General features: G+C 46.0%; 1 protein-coding gene across 12 annotated transcripts in view; it reads right to left on the bottom strand.

Annotated features, from left to right (window-relative positions):
- Positions 1–20,504, bottom strand: part of LOC144737355 (NACHT, LRR and PYD domains-containing protein 3-like) — a 126,414-nt gene that overhangs the window by 85,924 nt on the left and 19,986 nt on the right. For 10 of the 12 annotated variants that reach the window (XM_078620019.1, XM_078620018.1, XM_078620020.1 and 7 more), the window contains exons 2-3: positions 10,008–10,394; positions 4,613–5,032 (exon numbers count right to left, since the gene is read on the bottom strand). In XM_078620019.1, the coding sequence (XP_078476145.1) occupies positions 4,613–5,032; positions 10,008–10,394 (807 nt within the window). Of the gene's footprint in view, positions 1–4,612; positions 5,033–10,007; positions 10,395–18,432; positions 18,573–20,504 lie in introns of all 12 variants that reach the window. The other 2 variants (XM_078620014.1, XM_078620015.1) reach the window with 1 other exon arrangement.

The raw sequence follows: 20,504 nt of genomic DNA, 5'->3' as shown, positions 1-20,504 counted from the left end.
CGCCCCTTGTGTTTGTTACCCATCCGTGCCCATACATCTACACAATTACACCTCTACATATGCAAAAGCTTGCGATTATGTTAATGTGTGCAGTTATGATAATTAGGCGTATCTTCGTTATCCAGAGTTGTATCACTCAGGATAACCGATTATCTTTGATTAAACATTTATTGATTATCTTAGTGTGTTTATGTTATGTTAGGTCTCCAAATTCATATCTCATCGCAGGTTACAGTTCTTATGAATAAGACAGTTTTGCATGGACTGGGAAATAAGCACTCGAACACTTGGTGTTAAGCAATTTTAATTCTAAACAAACATATGACACTCTAATATGCAAAGGCAAAAGTATACGTCAATAGATTCATCGGCAAGATTATGCAAATAACGAAAATAAATGACTCAAACATTTCTTAGTCATGTAACTCGACGGCAGCAACTGCTTTGCACGATCAGTTGATATTGAACGCACCACCTTGAAATGGCAACCCTTTTTGAAACACAAAGATAACTTTTTGAAAGTCTTATTCGTGTGCGTGTTGTGTGTGCGTTGTCCCCTTGTAAAATTAATATTTTAAGCAGAGGCAGGGCGCTGTGTCAGAGCTTGTGGGGTGGGGGAGGGGATACAACCCGCTCTTCAAAGGTTACTTCTCGCTTGGGCGTGGCCGCAGCGAGCCCGTCCTGCTTTCTCTCTCCACTGCTAGATTGAGCGGCGTCGGTACGACGCTCGCCGTCGTGGCGCGCGATGACTCCGCCGTCGGATAGCGCCGTTCCTCCGCAGCTGGATGACGAGTCGGCACGACGCTCGGTGACGCCCGGGTGTGCTGCCTGTGCACTCTCTCTCTCCACTGCTTGATGAGTGGCGTCGGCACGACGCTCACCGTCGTGGTGCGCGATGATTCCGTCGTCGGATAGCGCGCAGCTCCTCCACCGCTGGATGACGAGTCGGCACGACGCTCGCCGTCGTGGTGCGCGAGGATTCCGTCGTCGCTGCTGGACGTCTTGTCTGTTCTCACTGGGTGTTGGTCGGTGTGTGTGTGTATCAAACACACGGCGCATTCGATGGCACTCTCTCTCTCTCTCTTGGTGGCAGCTCCAGTCTTCTCCACTGCTGGATGATTGTTGAGTCGGCACGATGCTCGCCTTCGGCGGTGCCCAATAGCGCTCACAGCTCATCCGCAGGTCGTCCGTGCTGACACTCTTTCTCCCTTGGCATGCAGCTACCAGTTTCACGCGGGTACTCGCTGATGCCTCTCCCGCCCTCACTTCAGGGGTTTCGTTGGTTCAGGTTCTCTCACGAGAATGATAGCTGGAATTTCGCAAGCTTCACTCGCATTTAACCACACCTCGCCACTTCGTTCTGCGAGAAGCGACACCGGCCATCGGTATCGGTGTTTGTTCCCTCACGACGCTCTGCCAGCCGGAGCACGGCTGAAACCCAGCCTCGACCTAGGCTGAACTCAGACTTCTGCGACACGAACGACCCCTCCTCGTTCCATCTCTTCTCGAGGCACGACTCGCCCCAGCTCCCTTGCGATGCCCCGTCGCAACGCCGCGTCGCAAGCCGAGTTGCAAGACTGAGTGCGACTCGAACCAGACTGCACACAGACTTCTGCGCGTTTGTGCTTAAACTCAAAAACGTGACTCCCCTCTGCGCATCTCTTGCGAGAGAAACAACATACCGAAAAAAAACAGACACCCTCCCGACCCCTCCTCGCGACCCTTTCTAACCCCCTAAGTATTTATGGTGCCATCTGTTTGTGCCGGACCGTTGGAGACAAAGGTGGCTGAGGAGATTTTGACGTTTGTTGTCTATCTGTATTCAGGGATTGCACTGTTTTACTCGAGTTATATTTTAATGTCCTGAGGTTAAGTGTAACTAAGTTTCCACTTAAGCTTTCTTGACAGCTGGAATTCGTATTCTTTAGTTTTTGGTAAGGTCATGTAGATAGAAACATACAATACAAAATAATATATATGCAGTGAATACGAGTAAAATAAGGGAATTACTAATAAAAAAAGCCCCTATTGTAGGCTGCAGTCTTATACCGTTGCTTGATTCTTTTGTTAAGTTTCTACTTTTCGTTAAGGAAAACGTTAAAGAAAACGCGAGTTGCAACAGTTGTTTTTCTCTGCTCTGCACGTTATCCGTGCATCTCCAGACGTCTTGGGAAGGTTAGGCCATCGACCTTTTGTCCATCTGGATGTCTCTGACCTCTCTGTGCTCCGAAGTCTTACCGTTTAATGGCCCTCCCCGTTTCACAGATTCCTGGTGTGCTTGTGAGGAGTAGGGGCTGTTTTCATTATTTAATGAAAAAAAAAATATATAAAAAAAAAAATTTGGCCTAATTATTCTTAATATTAATTTTTGAGAAAAGGGGCAAAGATACAACAATCACCCGCAAACGGATGGCATGGTCGAACGCCTACACCGGACTCCGACCTCCATGTTGAGTCACTTGGTCAGTGAGTCAGAGGTCAATTGGGATTTGCATATCCCTGCGGTTCTTGCCCCTTATAGGATGACCCCTCACACGTCCACCGGCTACTCTCCCTTCTTTTTGATGTATGGGAGAGAGTATTATCTTCCCATCGATGTTCAGTTGCAGGCTGCGACTGCCCCAAATGTGTAAAAAAATTCTGACACAATTCGGTTCATGATGGGAAAACTTTAAGAGGTTTGGTAAGCCGCCAGTGTTAACTCTCGGGCCAGGCAGCTGGCCAACGAGCGGCTCAAAGGTGTCAATGGGATTGGTCGCCGGGGGACAGGGCCTGGTTGCATTGTCCACAGGTGCCAGTGGGCACATCACCTAAATTGCTGCAACCTTGGAGAGGACCAGTTGATGTGGTTCGGTTTGTGCGGCCACAGTGTGTCCAGGTTCGGTTTGGTAAGCGGAGCTGGTTTGTGCACCCCTCTCGCCTTAAACCGTTTATCACGCCGTGTGAGTTTGTTTCATCTCCATATCGAAAGGGCCGAGTGTCGGGTGTGCCCAATGAGATGGGGCGTGTGTCTGCCAACGTGGGTTTCTGTTCCGCCCCCGCGTTACTGATGCCTTGTACGTGGCCGCTCGTGTCAGCCTCGCGTGCTCAGACATTGAGGACCCGACGACCCGGCCTACTGCTCTCCGTGAGGAGCCAGCTTCATCGGGTCGATTTATTGCCCCCCCGGCCCTACCAAGGTGGTCGAGCCCAACCCGTCTGGAGGACCGGCGTCACAGCCTTGTTGATTTGCGTAACTCCCACACCGTCATGGGCTGTCGCGTTCGCGCGAGTCGTGGTGAGTATTTGGCTGATCCTGCTCGCCATCGAGCTCACGGGTGTTGTTACACGTTGTAGGTGGGAGATGTTGATTGTGGGGATTTCGTGCGCCGCGATTGTTGGTTTGACCGTTCGTTTTTTTGTGTATATATTGTAAAGTTGGGTTGGGTAATTTATTGCTTTGTTATGTTGTTGGAGCACACTTGTTGTTATGTTCTGTTGACTATACGTTGGTTGCTTACTTGGGGGGGAGTTGGCAGCCAGGATGGCTATAACCTACGAAGGGGGGGGGAGGGGGTGATGTAGTGAATGTGCTTGTCACTGTATGGTGTCGGGGCTTACAAAGCCACGGTGGGTAATGTGTTGTCATTATGGGCAGCCCGGGTTACGGGATGTAGTACCAGCCCGAGCGGGGCTTGGGTAAGCACTTGTTAGCACGGAGGCACCGTGAGCAGTGTACGGTGCGGGCTCCCGATGAGGGAACGAGAGGGAGCATCAGCCAGCCAGGGTTACCTTGGGGCATGATACGCTGGTTGACCTGCTGTCACGTGAACAGATGATATTGGAGGGGGGCCACCAGTGGACAGGGGCCGTGAATAGTCATGTGGTCCAAAGGAGCTCTCGGGAACCTTCAAGAAGGAGCCCGAGAGACCTGGAAGGTGGGCGGGGTGAAGGGCGGAGCCAGCCCCAGCCCGGGGGCATATAACGAAGGCCCCGTGAGAAGCTCGAGGTTCTTCGTATGCTGGTGTTACAAAGATCCACGTCGGGGAAAAGAAGCCTCTAGCCACGCTGTCTGGGACCCTGTTTGTGGTCCGGACCGGGATAGCAAACCGTGTCTAGTTCTGCCGTAGCGTGGTTAGATGGTCATTCGAGACCCGAGTGTCGATTGTGTTATGTTACGTACTGTTGTGTTGCTCCTAAGATAACGTCTGGGACTAAGTTGGACTCATTACACAAGCCTCTTATCTTACAATGCAATAAAATCTGGATTTATATGGTGACTATGTGCACTGAATCTGATTTAATATAGAGAAGCAGTCCGTCATAGACAAATAAAAAAAAGTATTGAGCCTAGACTCTAACATAGGCAAGAATTTGACAGAAAAATATCTGGGGAAGAGTGGATTTCTGGTAATTTCGCAAATATACATGACCCACTAGACCTTTTTTCCAAATTGCTGATCCCCAGTATGTGTTCTGGTGGCATGTTAATACCCGCTTAATGATGTCAATACTGCTGTGTGGTAGTGTTTCAGTTTGCAAACATCACATCCCAATGAATCCCAGTTCAAAGCCATTACCTAAAGACACGTAAGACATGGACACAGTTGGGCTGAAAAGAGGCATCACTCACGGGAATCTGCTCCAGAAATGTGTGGAGTGGGGGATGATGTTGCTCCAGGGATGACTGTGTCCCCGCCCCTGCTCAGATCGATGCCCATCTCCTTTATGTGCTGTTCATTCTCTGATATCCACTGATCCAAAAGAGGTATCACGATTCTCATCACCACCAGCACAGCCTGCAGGAACTTCATGCAGACTTTGTTTCCCTTGACGAGCACCAGGTCAAACAGGCCCCGTGTTCTTTCAACAGGGTTAGTCTCACTTTTAAGGGACCTGTATTCTTGATCATCCACTATGTCTGCTTGAAGTGAATGGTCAAGTGCGTCTGAGTACTTCACTTGGAGGAATGTTTGTAGTTTCACTTTGTTGGATTTAATTATCTGATATGCAGGACCGTTTGCTTCCATCACCACCAATGCCCCGGAGTCATCTAAAGAGGAATAAAAATCCTACGTGTTAAACAAACTACAGGTTATTTTCAATTTCCCATTTGTGTATTATTTAAGCACTGGCATGGCATTATAACTTGATTCATGTGCATGATACTTGTTTGTGCACAACAACAATAACAACAACGGTGTGTATATTGCCCTGCTTAATATCTTAATGGTTAGCAAGCACTTTCATCTTTAACCAATGTAGTTAAACTTCCACCCACCAAAGCATTTGACTGATACTACACAAATACATGAGCCCACTCGCACTCAGAAGCCGGCATGTGCAAAGTAGATTTCTTTATACCACGTGTATGCATGAGCTCATTCACGCCAGGTGTCACCATTAATGCAGCTGCAGAACGTCAGTTCGGTAGACTGGCCTTGGTGGAAACCAGATTGTCGTGGAGACCATTGTGGGAGAGGTGTGTGAAGTGGTGGAAGAAGATTCATATTTCGAGGGATTTTCCAAGGTAGGTTTGTGATAGGACAAACTAATGCAGAAATGTCTTGATCTAGTATTTAATGTTGGTAAGCTTCACAAATCTGCATGATCCACCAGCACAAACCTCAAAATTGCTGATCAGAGGTAGGTTCCCCTATTAGGTGAAAGGGACCACGTGGGGCGAGACCAAGGCAACATAGGGGCCACAGTGAGTAGGGCGTAAAGGTGGCAGATTCCCGTGCTCTTCACAATTTCACCTGCAGATTCCAATACCCTGCCACTAATGTCAACAGTTCCGTGTCGTAGGGGTGCAGTTTATATAAAATTACTCAGGTGGCTCGTCCCTACTTGACATCCTATGAACAAATTCACCCAGTAAATGTTAAAAAGTTGGATTCTTAGGTATCGATCTCAGTGACCAGGTCAATATCTTTGGCATTCAGTAAACAAAAAATATATAAAACACCTTATGAAATAATTATAAAATTATCATTGAAACGGTTTAACCGTCAAGCATTTATACACAACACTCTCCATTTTTCTTCTTGGTTCTTTCGGTAAAGTCACGTAGAAGGGAAGTAATAAAATAATAAAAATAAAACATAATAAAATAATTCTCACGACGTTTCGGCCACAACGCAAGCAGCCGTCCTCAGGTGAAAACCAGGTCTGTCGAGGTGAAAACCAGGTCTGTCGAGGCGACAGCGTCTGAATGAAACAGCACCATGCTTGGAGCATATATTTAAGCTCGGTTGGAAGGGAGGGGAAAGGGCGCCTTGACAAAATAATTTGCATATCAAGAGGATTTTAGCATATTTATGGAAAATGCAGGTATGTGATTAGTACTACTTATGCCCGTGCATTATGCAGGATTAGCAGCATCAAAGGGAGGGGATAGGGGTAGCATTAATAAAGGGAAGGAGTGTTAATAGTATGTAGCTGCAGTAACTAAAACCACCACGTAAACAACTAAAGTATAAACTACATAGTATCATCAGTATACTAAATATATTCATAATCAACGTTTTTGGGTTTAGATCGCGTTATTTATAAATGTGTCGTAACCCTCCACCACCCGACACGGCCAATCAGTAAAAAAGTGTCACGTTGACAAAAGACAAATTAGTTCACTGCTTAAGCCCACCGGTGTGTTGAAGCGTGAAACCACAACATTTACAATTTGAGTACGACGTTTCGCTGGTAATTGCATCCAGCATCATCGGGCAATTCGCCCGATGATGCCCGATGATGCTGGATGCAATTACCAGCGAAACGTCGTACTCAAATTGTAAATGTTGTGGTTTCGCGCTTCAACACACCGGTGGGCTAAAGCAGTGAACTAATTTGTCTTTTGTCAACGTGACACTTTTTTACTGATTGGCCGTGTCAGGTGGTGGAGGGTTACGACACATTTATAAATAACGCGATCTAAACCCAAAAACGTTGATTATGAATAATATTGGTCGCGAAAGCCTACGTGTTAAACATACTAAATATACTCTACAATAAGCTGAGTTACTAACAGTAAGTAATACATTACAATTCTACGTCGTAAAAAATATAATATGCTTCCATCTAAACGTTATTCTCTTACATCACACGAGTCTACACCGTACTATATACTGCCATAGACAAACCCAACATTAAATGATATACTGTATTGCTATAAACCACCCTAAACCTTATACATTGCAATATTACACTATGTATTATTCTATCCACCCTAATGTATATAACACTGCTGTATATTCACTTTACAATTACGATACTATATATTACTTTGTACATTGTATTAAGCATATACATTTTATACTATTTGTTATTATACACTGTACCATTGACCGTCGTGTGAAAGATACTAAGAGGAAGCAACAAAATATGTCAATGGGAGAGTAGCACGGGAAACTTGCAGCGGAGCAAAGAATCCATTCCCTGCGGAGAATACAATGCCAGTGAGTGGAACGCGGTCTGGAAGTCACTGTAAAGGTGAACACAATCAGTTAAGATCCGAAATGGTTTATTACGTCCTTCCAATGATTGCTAAGCCAGAATCCATCTTCTCGGTTGAAATTGTCCCTGTTCGTATATGTGGATCGCCTCATGAACGAATCTCTCATGGTAGCCAGATGGCTTGCAGAGAACCTCTGTTTTGGAGAAGTCAATATCATGTGAGCCCACTGAATTGTAACAGTGATCTGCCATGGCTGAGGTGTTTGTCCCATCGTGTTTCAAGTCTGCTTTATGTTCACGGATGCGGTCCGAGACATGTCGTTTGGTTTCTCCAATGTGACTGCTACCACAGAGGCAACTTAGTTTGTAGACGCCAGGGTACTGTATGTCTGGAACCACATCTTTTACAGACGGGACCAGATCACGGATTTTATGTACTGTGTTGAATCGGACCTGGATCTTGTGTTTTATCAGGATTTTGTAGATCTTTTTTGTGACCCCAGCAATGTAGGATCCTTCTTGATGGTTGGAGTGATGGCTTTGCGGATTGTGTAGTCGGAGTAACCATTAGCCTTTAGAGCTTGGCGTACGTGTTTGAGTTCACTGGCAATGTGTTCCTGGTCGGATATGCATTGGGCTCTATGGTATAGAGTCTTGATGAGGGAATTCTTCTGGGATGGATGTTGGTGGGAATCCGGTTATAGGTAAGGATCCGTATGGGTGGCTTTCCTGTAGACAGAGTGGCTCATTGAACCATCAGGTCTCCTTTTAATTAGGACATCCAAAAGGGGTAGCTTGCCATCTTTTTCGACTTCCATGGTGAATCTGATGGCTGGGTGTATGGAATTGATGTGGTCGAGAAATTGGTCTAGAGCAGGCCGGCCATGTGGCCAGAACACAAAAGTGGCATCTACGTACCTCTTCCATAAGGTCGGGCATAGAGTGGCAGTCTGGATGGCGTCCGTCTCAAATTTCTCCATGAAAACGTTGGCTACAACCGGAGATAGGGGGGAGCCCATTGGGGTGCCCTCAGTTTGCTTGTAGAAAGTTCCATTCCAGGTGAAGTATGTATTGGTTAAGCAGTGTCTCACCAGGGGGGGTACCCCAGTATTCAGTCCTTGATGAACCAAGTCTTCAATGATTGCGATGGTGTCAGGTACAGGAACTTTGGTGAATAAGGAAACCACATCAAAACTGACAAGCAGGTCGTCTGGGGACAGGAAAATCCCCTTGATTGTCGATACCAGGTCAGTAGAGTTTAGTACCGCAGAGGTGGTTTTTCCAGTGAAAGGCCGTAGGATTTCAGACAAAAACGACCCAGTTTGTAGGTGGGGGAGTTGATAGTAGAGACAATGGGACGAAGAGGTATATCTTCTTTATGTATCTTTGGCAAGCCGTATAATCTTGGTGGCCTGGCTGCAGAAGGTTTCAACGAGAACTGTTTGGTCTGATCAATTAATGCCGTTGAATCAGAAATGATTTTGTTATTAGTTGCTGCGGCGCCATATTATTAACATTCCTTCCCTTTATTAATTCTAACCTTACTCCCTCCCTTTGATCCTGCTAATCCTGCATAATGCATGGGCATAATGACTTTAAACCCCTCGCCAAACCTCCTACGCATTTCACAAGTAGTACTAATCGCATATCTGCATTTCCCATAAATATGCTAAATTCCTCTTGATATGCACTCCGCAGGGAATGGATTCTTTGCTCCGCTGCAAGCTTCCTACCACCACTCTCCCATTGACATATTTCGTTGCTTCCTCTTAGTACCTTTCACGCGACGGTCAATGGTATAGTATATAGCATATTGTATAATAATAAATAGTATTAAAGTGTAATGTTTAATACAATGTATAAGGTAATATAGAGTATCGTAATTTCATAGTGAATATATAGCAGTGTGGTATACAATTGGGTGGGTAGAATAAAACATAGTGTAATATTACAATGTATAGTCTATAAGCATATTAGTTGCTGCGGCGCCATATTATTAACATTCCTTCCCTTTATTAATTCTAACCTTACTCCCTCCCTTTGATACTGCTAATCCTGCATAATGCATGGGCATAATGACTTTAAACCCCTCGCCAAACCTCCTACGTATTTCACAAGTAGTACCAATCGCATATCTGCATTTGCCATAAATATTCTAAATTCCTCTTGATATGCAAATTATTTTGTCAAGACGCTCTTCGCCCCTCCATCCCAACATAAATAGTCGCTCCAAGCCTGGGGCGTGCCATTCAGACTGTCTACATGACAGACCTGTTCTCCACCTGAGGACGGCTGCTTGCGTTGTGGCCGAAACGTCGTGAGAATCATTTTATTATGTTTTATTTTTATTATTTTATTATTTTCCTTCTACATTACTTTACCGAAAGAACCAAGAAGATGAATCCCTGCAGTCACGAAAGCTTTAAATCAAAAACCAATTATCACATTTAGTGACATTTTACCATGTTTTCATATCCCATACTGTACAAGCATATCTGCGAAAAGTGATCTGTCTAAGTGTGATCAATGTGCACAGGCCACGCGTTCAGTCATGTTCACGGGCAGCGTTCACTCACAGAAGGCCGCTTCGTAGAGGACCTTGTCGCCATCTCTGCCGAGCGTCAGGCCCAGTCTGCACAGCAGCTCCTCATTGCACGCGACCCACTCCCTCAGTTGGGGGATCTTGGACCCAAGTGGCAGAAGCACCTCCCGCAGGAACTGGGTGCAGCTTTCCTCCCCCTTGTCGAGCACCAGGTCAATGAGGCTTCTGATTTGGTTAATGGGATCCTTTTCTATCATGAGTTTTGTGTATTCTCTGCGCCGAATTATGTCGCCTTGATCTGAATGGCTAAGAACATCTGCCGCGAATGGGTAAAGGTGGTCTTCAAAATATACTCGGTGCTTTTGAATAATTTTCCACGTGGGACCTTCATTTGAGGCCATGGTAATCAGATGAGCATCTCCTAAATGAAAACACATTGAGAAATTCTCAATTAATATTACAATTTTTGTTTAGATTCTGTATAGATGACGCAATCTTTTTTCATAATCAACGTTTTTGGGTTTAGATCGCGTTATTTATAAATGTGTCGTAACCCTCCACCACCCGACACGGCCAATCAGTAAAAATGTGTCACGTTGACAAAAGACAAATTAGTTCACTGCTTTAGCCCACCGGTGTGTTGAAGCGCGAAACCACAACATTTACAATTTGAGAACGACGTTTCGCTGGTAATTGCATCCAGCATCATCGGGCAATTCGCCAGAATGGTGAGGCTCTGCTGTGTCTCCCGTTCTTATATAGAGCAGCAGCAGGGTGACGTCATCATTAACTCATTAACTCATCAGGTGCAAAGATTTGAGGGGGGAGTTATTGTAATTATATACTATATTAGTAATCAGGCTATTGTTACGATGCGAGTTGTAGATTAGTAATCATTTGGAATGTGTTTTATTGTGATTATGCTACATTAGTAATCAGTTAGTGTTTGTTTCCCTTATAAGGAATTGTAATGTATCTTATTTAATAATACGCTTTCAGGCCGCACTAAGCCTGTAGCTGTCTGAGCGATTAAAGTTATTTCTGTTTCTCTCAATTTCAATCGATTCTCTAATTAGTCTTTGCCAGTAGTTACTAGTTTTACACAGCACTTCAACGTTGTCAAAATCAATTGAGTGTCCCTGTTGTGATGCATGTTCTGCCACTGCCGACAGTTGTGTTTGTGATAATTTAATATTTCTCTGGTGTTCTTTTAGTCTTACACTAACGTTACGCCCTGTCTGTCCAATATAGCATCTGCCACATACACAATTAATCCGATATACACCTTCTGTTGATAATTTAGGTAATTCGTCTTTAGTGCACGTTACTAGTTGTTGCATTTTGTGTACTGTACCAAATCTTACTGTAATGTTTTGCTTTTGCAAAACACGGGCTAATTTGTCAGTTACTCCTGAGATAAATGGTATTTTTATTGTTTTAATAATCTGATCGCTTTCAGCAGTGTTGCTTTGCGATCGTGATTTGGCATTTAGTGCTCTGTTAATTTGAGCATTATTGTAGCCATTCTGTCTTAGTGCTTCTTTAACATGTTTAATCTCTCTCACTAGACTTTCACCATCTGACACTGTTTTAGCCCGATGTATGAGCGTCTTGATAAGAGAGGATTTCTGAGCTGGGTGATGATGCGAATCTGCATTCAGATAGGCATCAGTGTGCGTTTGCTTTCTGTAAACGCTGTGTGTTATGTTACCATTTAGGCCATGCCCAAGTAAAATATCCAGGAACGGGAGTGTGTTATTCACCTCCATTTCCATGGTGAACTGAATGGCCGGGTTTTGTGCATTGAGATGATTTAGAAAATCGTTAAGTGTATCTTTACCATGTGGCCAGACAACCAAAGTGTCATCCACATATCTAAACCAAAAGGATGGTTTTAATGTGCTCGAGGCAAGTGCTCTGGTTTCAAAGTTTTACATGTACAAATTTGCTATAGCAGGAGATAAAGGAGATCCCATTGCTGCTCCCTCCCTTTGTTTAAAGAATTCGCCTCTCCATAAGAAGTAAGTGTTATTTAAACAATGGTCTGCGAGTTTCGGAATATCTTTTGGTAAACCTGTATTATTTACCAGTGTATCAAGTAATTTAAGCGACTCGCTCACTGGAACCTTAGTGAATAGCGAAATCACATCAAAACTCACCAAAATATCATTAGGGTTAAGTTTAATATCTTTGATCATATTCACAAGATGTTCTGAATTTCTTATGAATGATGATGTCCTACCGATGTAAGGCTGTATTTGTTTAGTTACATATTTTGCTAATTTACATGTGGCAGAGCCAATTGTACTGACTATGGGTCGTAAAGGGATGCCGTAATGAACTTGACTAACACTGATTTAACCACTGACATGATTTCTGTCCTTTCTAAAGGCCTTAACTTTGCCGTTACCCCACGCACAATTCCAGTGGATGAGATAATTGCTGAGGTAGAATCAGCAGTAAGACTCCTTCCACATAATGAGGCAGAGATGACTAGACACGAGGTTGCCAAAATAATTGAGAATAGTAAAGTACCAAAAGTAAATATTAGCTCGAACGAGGCAAAAGCTTTAAGAGAGCTTCGTCTAAACAAAGATATTCAAATCCTAGCAGCTGATAAGGGCCGCACTACAGTAGTGATGTCACGAGGCGATTATGATAATAAAATTAAATATTTATTAGAGGAAAGTACCTACATTAAAATTAAACGAGATCCAACTAATACTTTGGAACGTAAGACTACTGCAATCATTGCAAATTAATTAATCCCAAAAAATGAGCAATTCCTAATTAAGCCAAGGGCTTCAAAACCACCTAGACTGTATGGGCTACCAAAGATCCATAAAATCGGCATCCCTTTACGACCCATAGTCAGTACAATTGGCTCTGCCACATATAAATTAGCAAAATATGTAACTAAACAAATACAGCCTTACATCGGTAGGACATCATCATTCATAAGAAATTCAGAACATCTTGTGAATATGATCAAAGATATTAAACTTAACCCTAATGATATTTTGGTGAGTTTTGATGTGATTTCGCTATTCACTAAGGTTCCAGTGAGCGAGTCGCTTAAATTACTTGATACACTGGTAAATAATACAGGTTTACCAAAAGATATTCCGAAACTCGCAGACCATTGTTTAAATAACACTTACTTCTTATGGAGAGGCGAATTCTTTAAACAAAGGGAGGGAGCAGCAATGGGATCTCCTTTATCTCCTGCTATAGCAAATTTGTACATGTAAAACTTTGAAACCAGAGCACTTGCCTCGAGCACATTAAAACCATCCTTTTGGTTTAGATATGTGGATGACACTTTGGTTGTCTGGCCACATGGTAAAGATACACTTAACGATTTTCTAAATCATCTCAATGCACAAAACCCGGCCATTCAGTTCACCATGGAAATGGAGGTGAATAACACACTCCCGTTCCTGGATATTTTACTTGGGCATGGCCTAAATGGTAACATAACACACAGCGTTTACAGAAAGCAAACGCACACTGATGCCTATCTGAATGCAGATTCGCATCATCACCCAGCTCAGAAATCCTCTCTTATCAAGACGCTCATACATCGGGCTAAAACAGTGTCAGATGGTGAAAGTCTAGTGAGAGAGATTAAACATGTTAAAGAAGCACTAAGACAGAATGGCTACAATAATGCTCAAATTAACAGAGCACTAAATGCCAAATCACGATCGCAAAGCAACACTGCTGAAAGCGATCAGATTATTAAAACAATAAAAATACCATTTATCTCAGGAGTAACTGACAAATTAGCCCGTGTTTTGCAAAAGCAAAACATTACAGTAAGATTTGGTACAGTACACAAAATGCAACAACTAGTAACGTGCACTAAAGACGAATTACCTAAATTATCAACAGAAGGTGTATATCGGATTAATTGTGTATGTGGCAGATGCTATATTGGACAGACAGGGCGTAACGTTAGTGTAAGACTAAAAGAACACCAGAGAAATATTAAATTATCACAAACACAACTGTCGGCAGTGGCAGAACATGCATCACAACAGGGACACTCAATTGATTTTGACAACGTTGAAGTGCTGTGTAAAACTAGTAACTACTGGCAAAGACTAATTAGAGAATCGATTGAAATTGAGAGAAACAGAAATAACTTTAATCGCTCAGACAGCTACAGGCTTAGTGCGGCCTGAAAGCGTATTATTAAATAAGATACATTACAATTCCTTATAAGGGAAACAAACACTAACTGATTACTAATGTAGCATAATCACAATAAAACACATTCCAAATGATTACTAATCTACAACTCGCATCGTAACAATAGCCTGATTACTAATATAGTATATAATTACAATAACTCCCCCCTCAAATCTTTGCACCTGATGAGTTAATGAGTTAATGATGACGTCACCCTGCTGCTGCTCTATATAAGAACGGGAGACACAGCAGAGCCTCACCATTCTGGCGAATTGCCCGATGATGCTGGATGCAATTACCAGCGAAACGTCGTTCTCAAATTGTAAATGTTGTGGTTTCGCGCTTCAACACACCGGTGGGCTAAAGCAGTGAACTAATTTGTCTTTTGTCAACGTGACACATTTTTACTGATTGGCCGTGTCGGGTGGTGGAGGGTTACGACACATTTATAAATAACGCGATCTAAACCCAAAAACGTTGATTATGAATAATATTGGTCGCGAAAGCCTACGTGTTAAGCAATCTTTTTTGTGATCCGATTGCGCGATTACATTAACATTGTGTGTCCTACACCCTATCTAGCCCTGAAACAACCAAAGAAAGGTGTTATGTGGATGAACACGCACATGTGCACACACATAAACAAACACACAGATGCTATAAAATATTTACACAAAAACAACCGCCGTTCGTCACAAGTGTCAGTGATGTCGCCACAGCGCTTGTGCCAGGCTAGGTGCACTTTGAAGGCTCGCTGACAAGTCATGGAAGAGACCCAGGTGCCATGGGTTGACGGTGATGACTGGCAGATGTACCACCTGTGCTGCCCACTATGCCAACTTGCTGCATGTTAGCCGCTCAGCACTTTTTGTTGTGAGCGTCGCTCCGCCACACTCCAATGTTGCTGGAGGGTGACTGCCTCCAACTGCCAAGAAGCTTCCTTCACAAATCTTCTCGACAATGCCGGTACCAGTCATCGGCAAGACCAATCAGCTCAACATCCTTCTGTACCACATCAGTTCATTTTTGTAGCCCATACCACTCCCGCTTAGTCTCCTCTATCCAGCAAGAGATGCTGTTGGGCATGTGGTGCCTGGGCATGCGGGCTACATGACCCAGCCAAGGCAGCTGTGATGCCGCCGCCGCGAAGCCGCTCTGCGGGCGCCCCATCTACGACCTCGCCACCACCAAGCGACGGGGCCGACACTGCTTCCCCCTCACCGCCCCCCACATAAACACACCCTCACACATTTCCCCCCATAGAGCTCCGAGGGGAGGTCACCTGGCCGACAGGTTTTCACCCGGAAGCCCTCTCATAGGGATAATCTTCACGGTTTCCTGCGTCCAGGGAATTGGACGATCTTCCCCGATGCTAACTCACACCGCGGCGCTGTGACCTGGGTTGATATTACATGGTCACGGCGGGGGCTATCCAGCCACCACGGTTAAAACGCACCCCCACACACGGATCGGCAGGCAGGTAGGGGGTCGCAGCCACGAACGGCGAGGAAACCAGGGTGGGCGGTTGATTAGCATAGCAAATGTGCTTGTGGACCACCGCCGGCGCCCCAGTCAGCGGCGGGCCCTTTGTTATGGAAACTGGGCGGTGGACGGCGATGCAGAGCACGAGTGCGGCTGAGCAAGCACAGCGATCTGATTGGCCGAGAAGGCCCTCGGATCGGCGGCGGCTTTCTTTGATGTGGGTTAGCCATAAAAGGGGGGCGCAGAAAGGTAGAAGCTCTCTTGCTCCTAAGGTCAGCGCCCAGTACGGTCCCCAGTTCGGCCACTCGAACGTCCGTGCGACGCATCAAAGTGTGCAGCGAGGACGAGACCACCGGAGCGCCGTACGCATCGAACTGTGAGTAAGAGGAAAGAGAGTATTGGGATTGAGTCTAGAGAAACCAAAACCACTTAGAGCCCATCAAATTAGAAAAATCGGGTACAGACCCTCGGGCGATAGTGTAGGCCTGCCTTGCCGATTCCTACTGACCCAACAGCGAATCACAGTCAGCCGGTAATAAATCATTAATAACTAATCGCAGCCTCATGTGGTTTCGACGAGCGTGTGAAAGCGCGAGGTGCTGTGTGTACGTACACTCACAACGTGTGTAGTCAGTGCTCCACGGGTGTGCGCTTCCTCTTGCCGCTGCGGACCCCCGCACCGCGTACGGACTAACCCCCCTTGCGAACGCCCACCTCACAGCCCTTTAAACCCCCCGTAACTAAAACCCCAATCGGCAATGCAGACGCGAGCAACGTCATTCACCCTCCGACCCCTGATCCCCCGTTCAGAGCGTGTGATTGCTGCGCGGGGCTGTGTGAGGGGAGGCGTCGAGTTTGAATGGCGGAGAGGCAACGAAGTGTTTACAGGCGAACTTGTGGGGGTGCGACCCAAGGAGGGGAGCCGTCGGGCGACAGCCCTTATCCCGCGAGCGATGAGCCCAGCGGCGGCAGCAGCTGTTCGCACACCAGCGAGGGATTGGGAGATGGCGGGACCCCTGCAGCCGGCGCCCAGCAGGGAGAGGCCTCGGGGGCCAGCGGCCCCAACACAGCATCACCTGCTGAAGGAGCTCGCCGATGAGACTGTCCAGATCTTTTAAGGATATGTAAGCTCCGCACACAATCCAGTCTGATTAAACCCACGATTGTTCGTAGGCAGGTCAGCCTGAATGTTTCAAACCAGTGAAGATGTTCCTTTTAGGGGGCTCAACATTTCACAAGCATAGAGAAGGGAGAGCATAACTGTGGCCGAGAATACCCGGAGCTTTGTGTGGAACGATATACCAGTTAGCTTCCACACCGCACTACACAGTCAATGAAAAAATTATACTGCTCGACTAATTCGAAGTGAGACCTCCACTGCCGAACCAGAGCTGGTCATAAGCACACTACCCAGAGGTATGGAAACGTCTCCACTCTCATCCTCATCACTCATGGAGTGTGGAAGGAGGGGAGCATTCGATGATGTAAAATACCCAGGTATGTTCTTTGTTTTTGCTCCAGGTTCAGCAGCAGTGCCTCCAACTCCTTCTCTGAGTGAACAGCAATCACCATCAGCATACATAACATAGTTGACCAAAAGAAAGCAATTCCTCGACTGCACCCAGGCATTGATCAGCCTCCCATTGTATCTTTACCAGATGGAGATTCCTCCGGTACTCTCATGGAAGGCATCTTGAACTGTGTGGTCGAAAAAGATGTTCCATAATGTGGGTGCCAGAAGACATCCCTGCCTAAGGTGAACGTGGAATGGAAGTAGCATCTCCTACTCAGAGTGTGTATGTGGAGGGGTGGGTGGTTAGGGGGTGGGTGGCGGTGCTAATTAATTGCAGACAATGAGTGCAGGAAGTGGCACATCATCTCGGCATCCCCGCATCGTGGCTATGAACCCAGAAACCCTGGTTCTATTCCCAGCCACGATTAACACCAGTGGCGAGTGATATTTGAACCGGCGGTTCTGCATGGTCCAAAACGAACATCATCTACTACCCTTCAAACAACATAAATGCCAGGCGCCTGCAAGCACTTTGATTAGCGCATCGTGTAGAGCACGTCAAGAGAAATAGATTGCCGTATCGTTCGCCTTCAACAGACATAAAAGGACGTCGCAACGCAGTTTATGCGAGAGCCGGAGGCTTATGGGACCCCGGGATCCCGCCATAAGGTTAATTTACACGTTAATTTCTCAGAACCATGTTGGGTCAGCCAAAGGGGGTACTCGATTGAAACACCATTCAACCAGGGGGGTACAGCAGTTGCCAAATAAGGTTGAGAATAACCACTGATCTAGACCAGCCTGCTGTGAACGTGTCTGCTGCTCTTTGCGAGTTGGTCACGCCACGTGCGTTCAGTATTTGTCTATTGATGGTGGTGGGCATTACTAACAGATGTCGATTCTCCTGTCATTTGCTTTTTCTTTTTAACACGTAGCAGGCTTTCGTGACCAATATCATCCATAAGAGGTTTTTTGGGTTAGATCGCGTAAATATATAAATGTGTCGTTAAAACCCGCTACCACCTGACACAGTCAACAAATAAGAGTTGTCACGTAAACAGAACGTGCCAATTCGTCACTAGTACAGCACTAACCAGTGTGTTGGGGAGACCAGCCACAACATTTACAATCTGAGTACGACGTGTTTTCTTGCTCTTGGAATCTGATGATCTATGAAGCTCGTTTTCACAACCTAAATGAAGATAAAACACCCTGATTCTGATAAGAGCTAAGCAATTCCCAAACCTTGAGCCGCGTTCTCGCCGCTCACCTGAAGTGTCTCTACACTCAGCCGCGCCCTCCCCGTCACTTCTTCAGTGCTTTACGAGCGGCTCCTCCACTTCAGAGGCAATGCTCCAAAGCTTCAGGATCCCATAGAGTCACAGGATCCAGAGACAGAGAAGGGTCCAGCTAAAAAGAAAACACATACACAGGAGTGAAACCCACTCGTGACTCTATAACTCCAGACATCTCCGTGAACTCATAGCAGCAGCAGCTGCATGGATTAGATTTTCTTGCAATGTTTATTGCACCCGCAGTCGCCACTCTTTCTTACCCTCCACCCCTCCCGCCGTCTGTTTCAGAACATGGAATGTGGTACAGCCACATCCACTCGACGTGTACAGCGTTTCTGTCTACCCACTGGCTTCAACAAAGAGGACTGGTAAATAACTTATGTCGCACCTACGATTAGCACGGTTGGCTACGGACGGTGTGAAAGAAGTTCAACGTACATGCGAGGCGAATTTGTGCTGAAGCAGCCAGACAGGCGGGTGCAGGGGCCCTACGGTGGCTAGAAGATGTTAACTACCTCACCTGGTATGCAGGTACCTATTTGAGGCCAAGTCGACCGAGGGGAGGCCAAGTCGACCTAGGGGAGGCCCGGAACCCATTCAGATAATCGTCGCTGGCATTGGTCGTGAGCGGGAATCGAACTCGGCTCATCAGGTTTATTAGCACAGCGTGCTAACCATTGCGCTGCCGTTCCCCACACCCACACACTTGGGCACACCCACGTGTGTGCGCACGCACACAACAACAACCGCCATTCACCTTAGGCAGGTGCCAGAAGACATCCCTGCCTAAGGTGAACGTGGAATGGAAGTAGCATCTCCTACTCAGAGTGTGTATGTGGAGGAGTGGGTGGGTGGTTAGGGCGTGGGTTGCGGCGCTAATTAATTGCAGACAATGAGTACAGGAAGTGGCACTCCATCTCGGCACCCCCACATCGTGGCTATGAACCCAGCAACCCTGGTTCTATTCCCAGCAACGATTAACACCAGTGGCGAGTGATACTTGAACCGGCGGTTCTGCATGGTCCAAAACGAACATCATCTACTACCCTTCAAACAACATAAATGCCAGGCGCCTGCAAGCACTTTGATTAGCGCATCGTGTAGAGCACGTCAAGAGAAATAGATTGCCGTATCGTTCGCCTTCAACAGACATAAAAGGACGTCGCAACGCAGTTTATGCGAGAGCCGGAGGCTTATGGGACCCCGGGATCCTGCCATAAGGTTAATTTACACGTTAATTTCTCAGAACCATGTTGGGTCAGGCAAAGGGGGTACTCGATTGAAACAACATTCAACCAGGGCGGTACAGCAGTTGCCAAATAAGGTTGAGAATAACCACTGATCTAGACCAGCCTGCTGTGAACGTGTCTGCTGCTAGATTTGAAGCTTTCGTGACTGCAAGGATTCATACTCTTAGTTCTTTCGGTAAAGTCACGTAGGTAAAAAATTAAATTAAAATTAATAAAAATAAAATAAAAAATCACGACGTTTCGGAGGCAACACAAGTCTCCGTCATCAGGTGGGACCATCACAGCCAGATTTTCTGCATCAAGTGAAGCAGGGATTCAAGATGCAAGCTCTTAAATACAAGTTGAGGGGGGAGGAGAGGGGGGTGAGCTTATCAGAACGTGGTAGCCAATGAATGGAACGTATCGGGAGGGGGGGGGGGGCGGGGCTAAAAGAAGGCACGAAGTGCTACGTAGAACGTATCGGGAGGGGGGGGGGGCTAAAAGAAGGCACGAAGTGCTACGTAGGCATCGGCGACATGGACGTGTTTGTGCGCAAGTAACTATTATTGCACATGCTACGTATTGGACGAGGAGGGGGGGGGGGCTAAAAGAGAGTACGGGGTGCAAGTGTACATGGACATGTATATGTACAAGCACCTGTTGATACACATGATAGAAAAGAACGAAAATGGCCATGTTTATACCAGTGTAATAAAGGACTCTGTCAGGTGATGTAGGTCTCCGTTCGTCCTTTATTGGGTTCTTGTCTCGCACCCCGCGGCGTCCTCGGTCGGACCCGCGTCTCTTCTCCCGTACAC

This window comes from Lampetra planeri, chromosome 68 (assembly GCF_965212315.1).
Source record: "Lampetra planeri chromosome 68, kcLamPlan1.2.h2, whole genome shotgun sequence".
Lineage (NCBI taxonomy): Eukaryota > Metazoa > Chordata > Hyperoartia > Petromyzontiformes > Petromyzontidae > Lampetra > Lampetra planeri.
The sequence above is the reverse complement of the archived record's forward strand: the minus strand, read 5'-3'. Positions and strand labels throughout refer to the sequence as shown.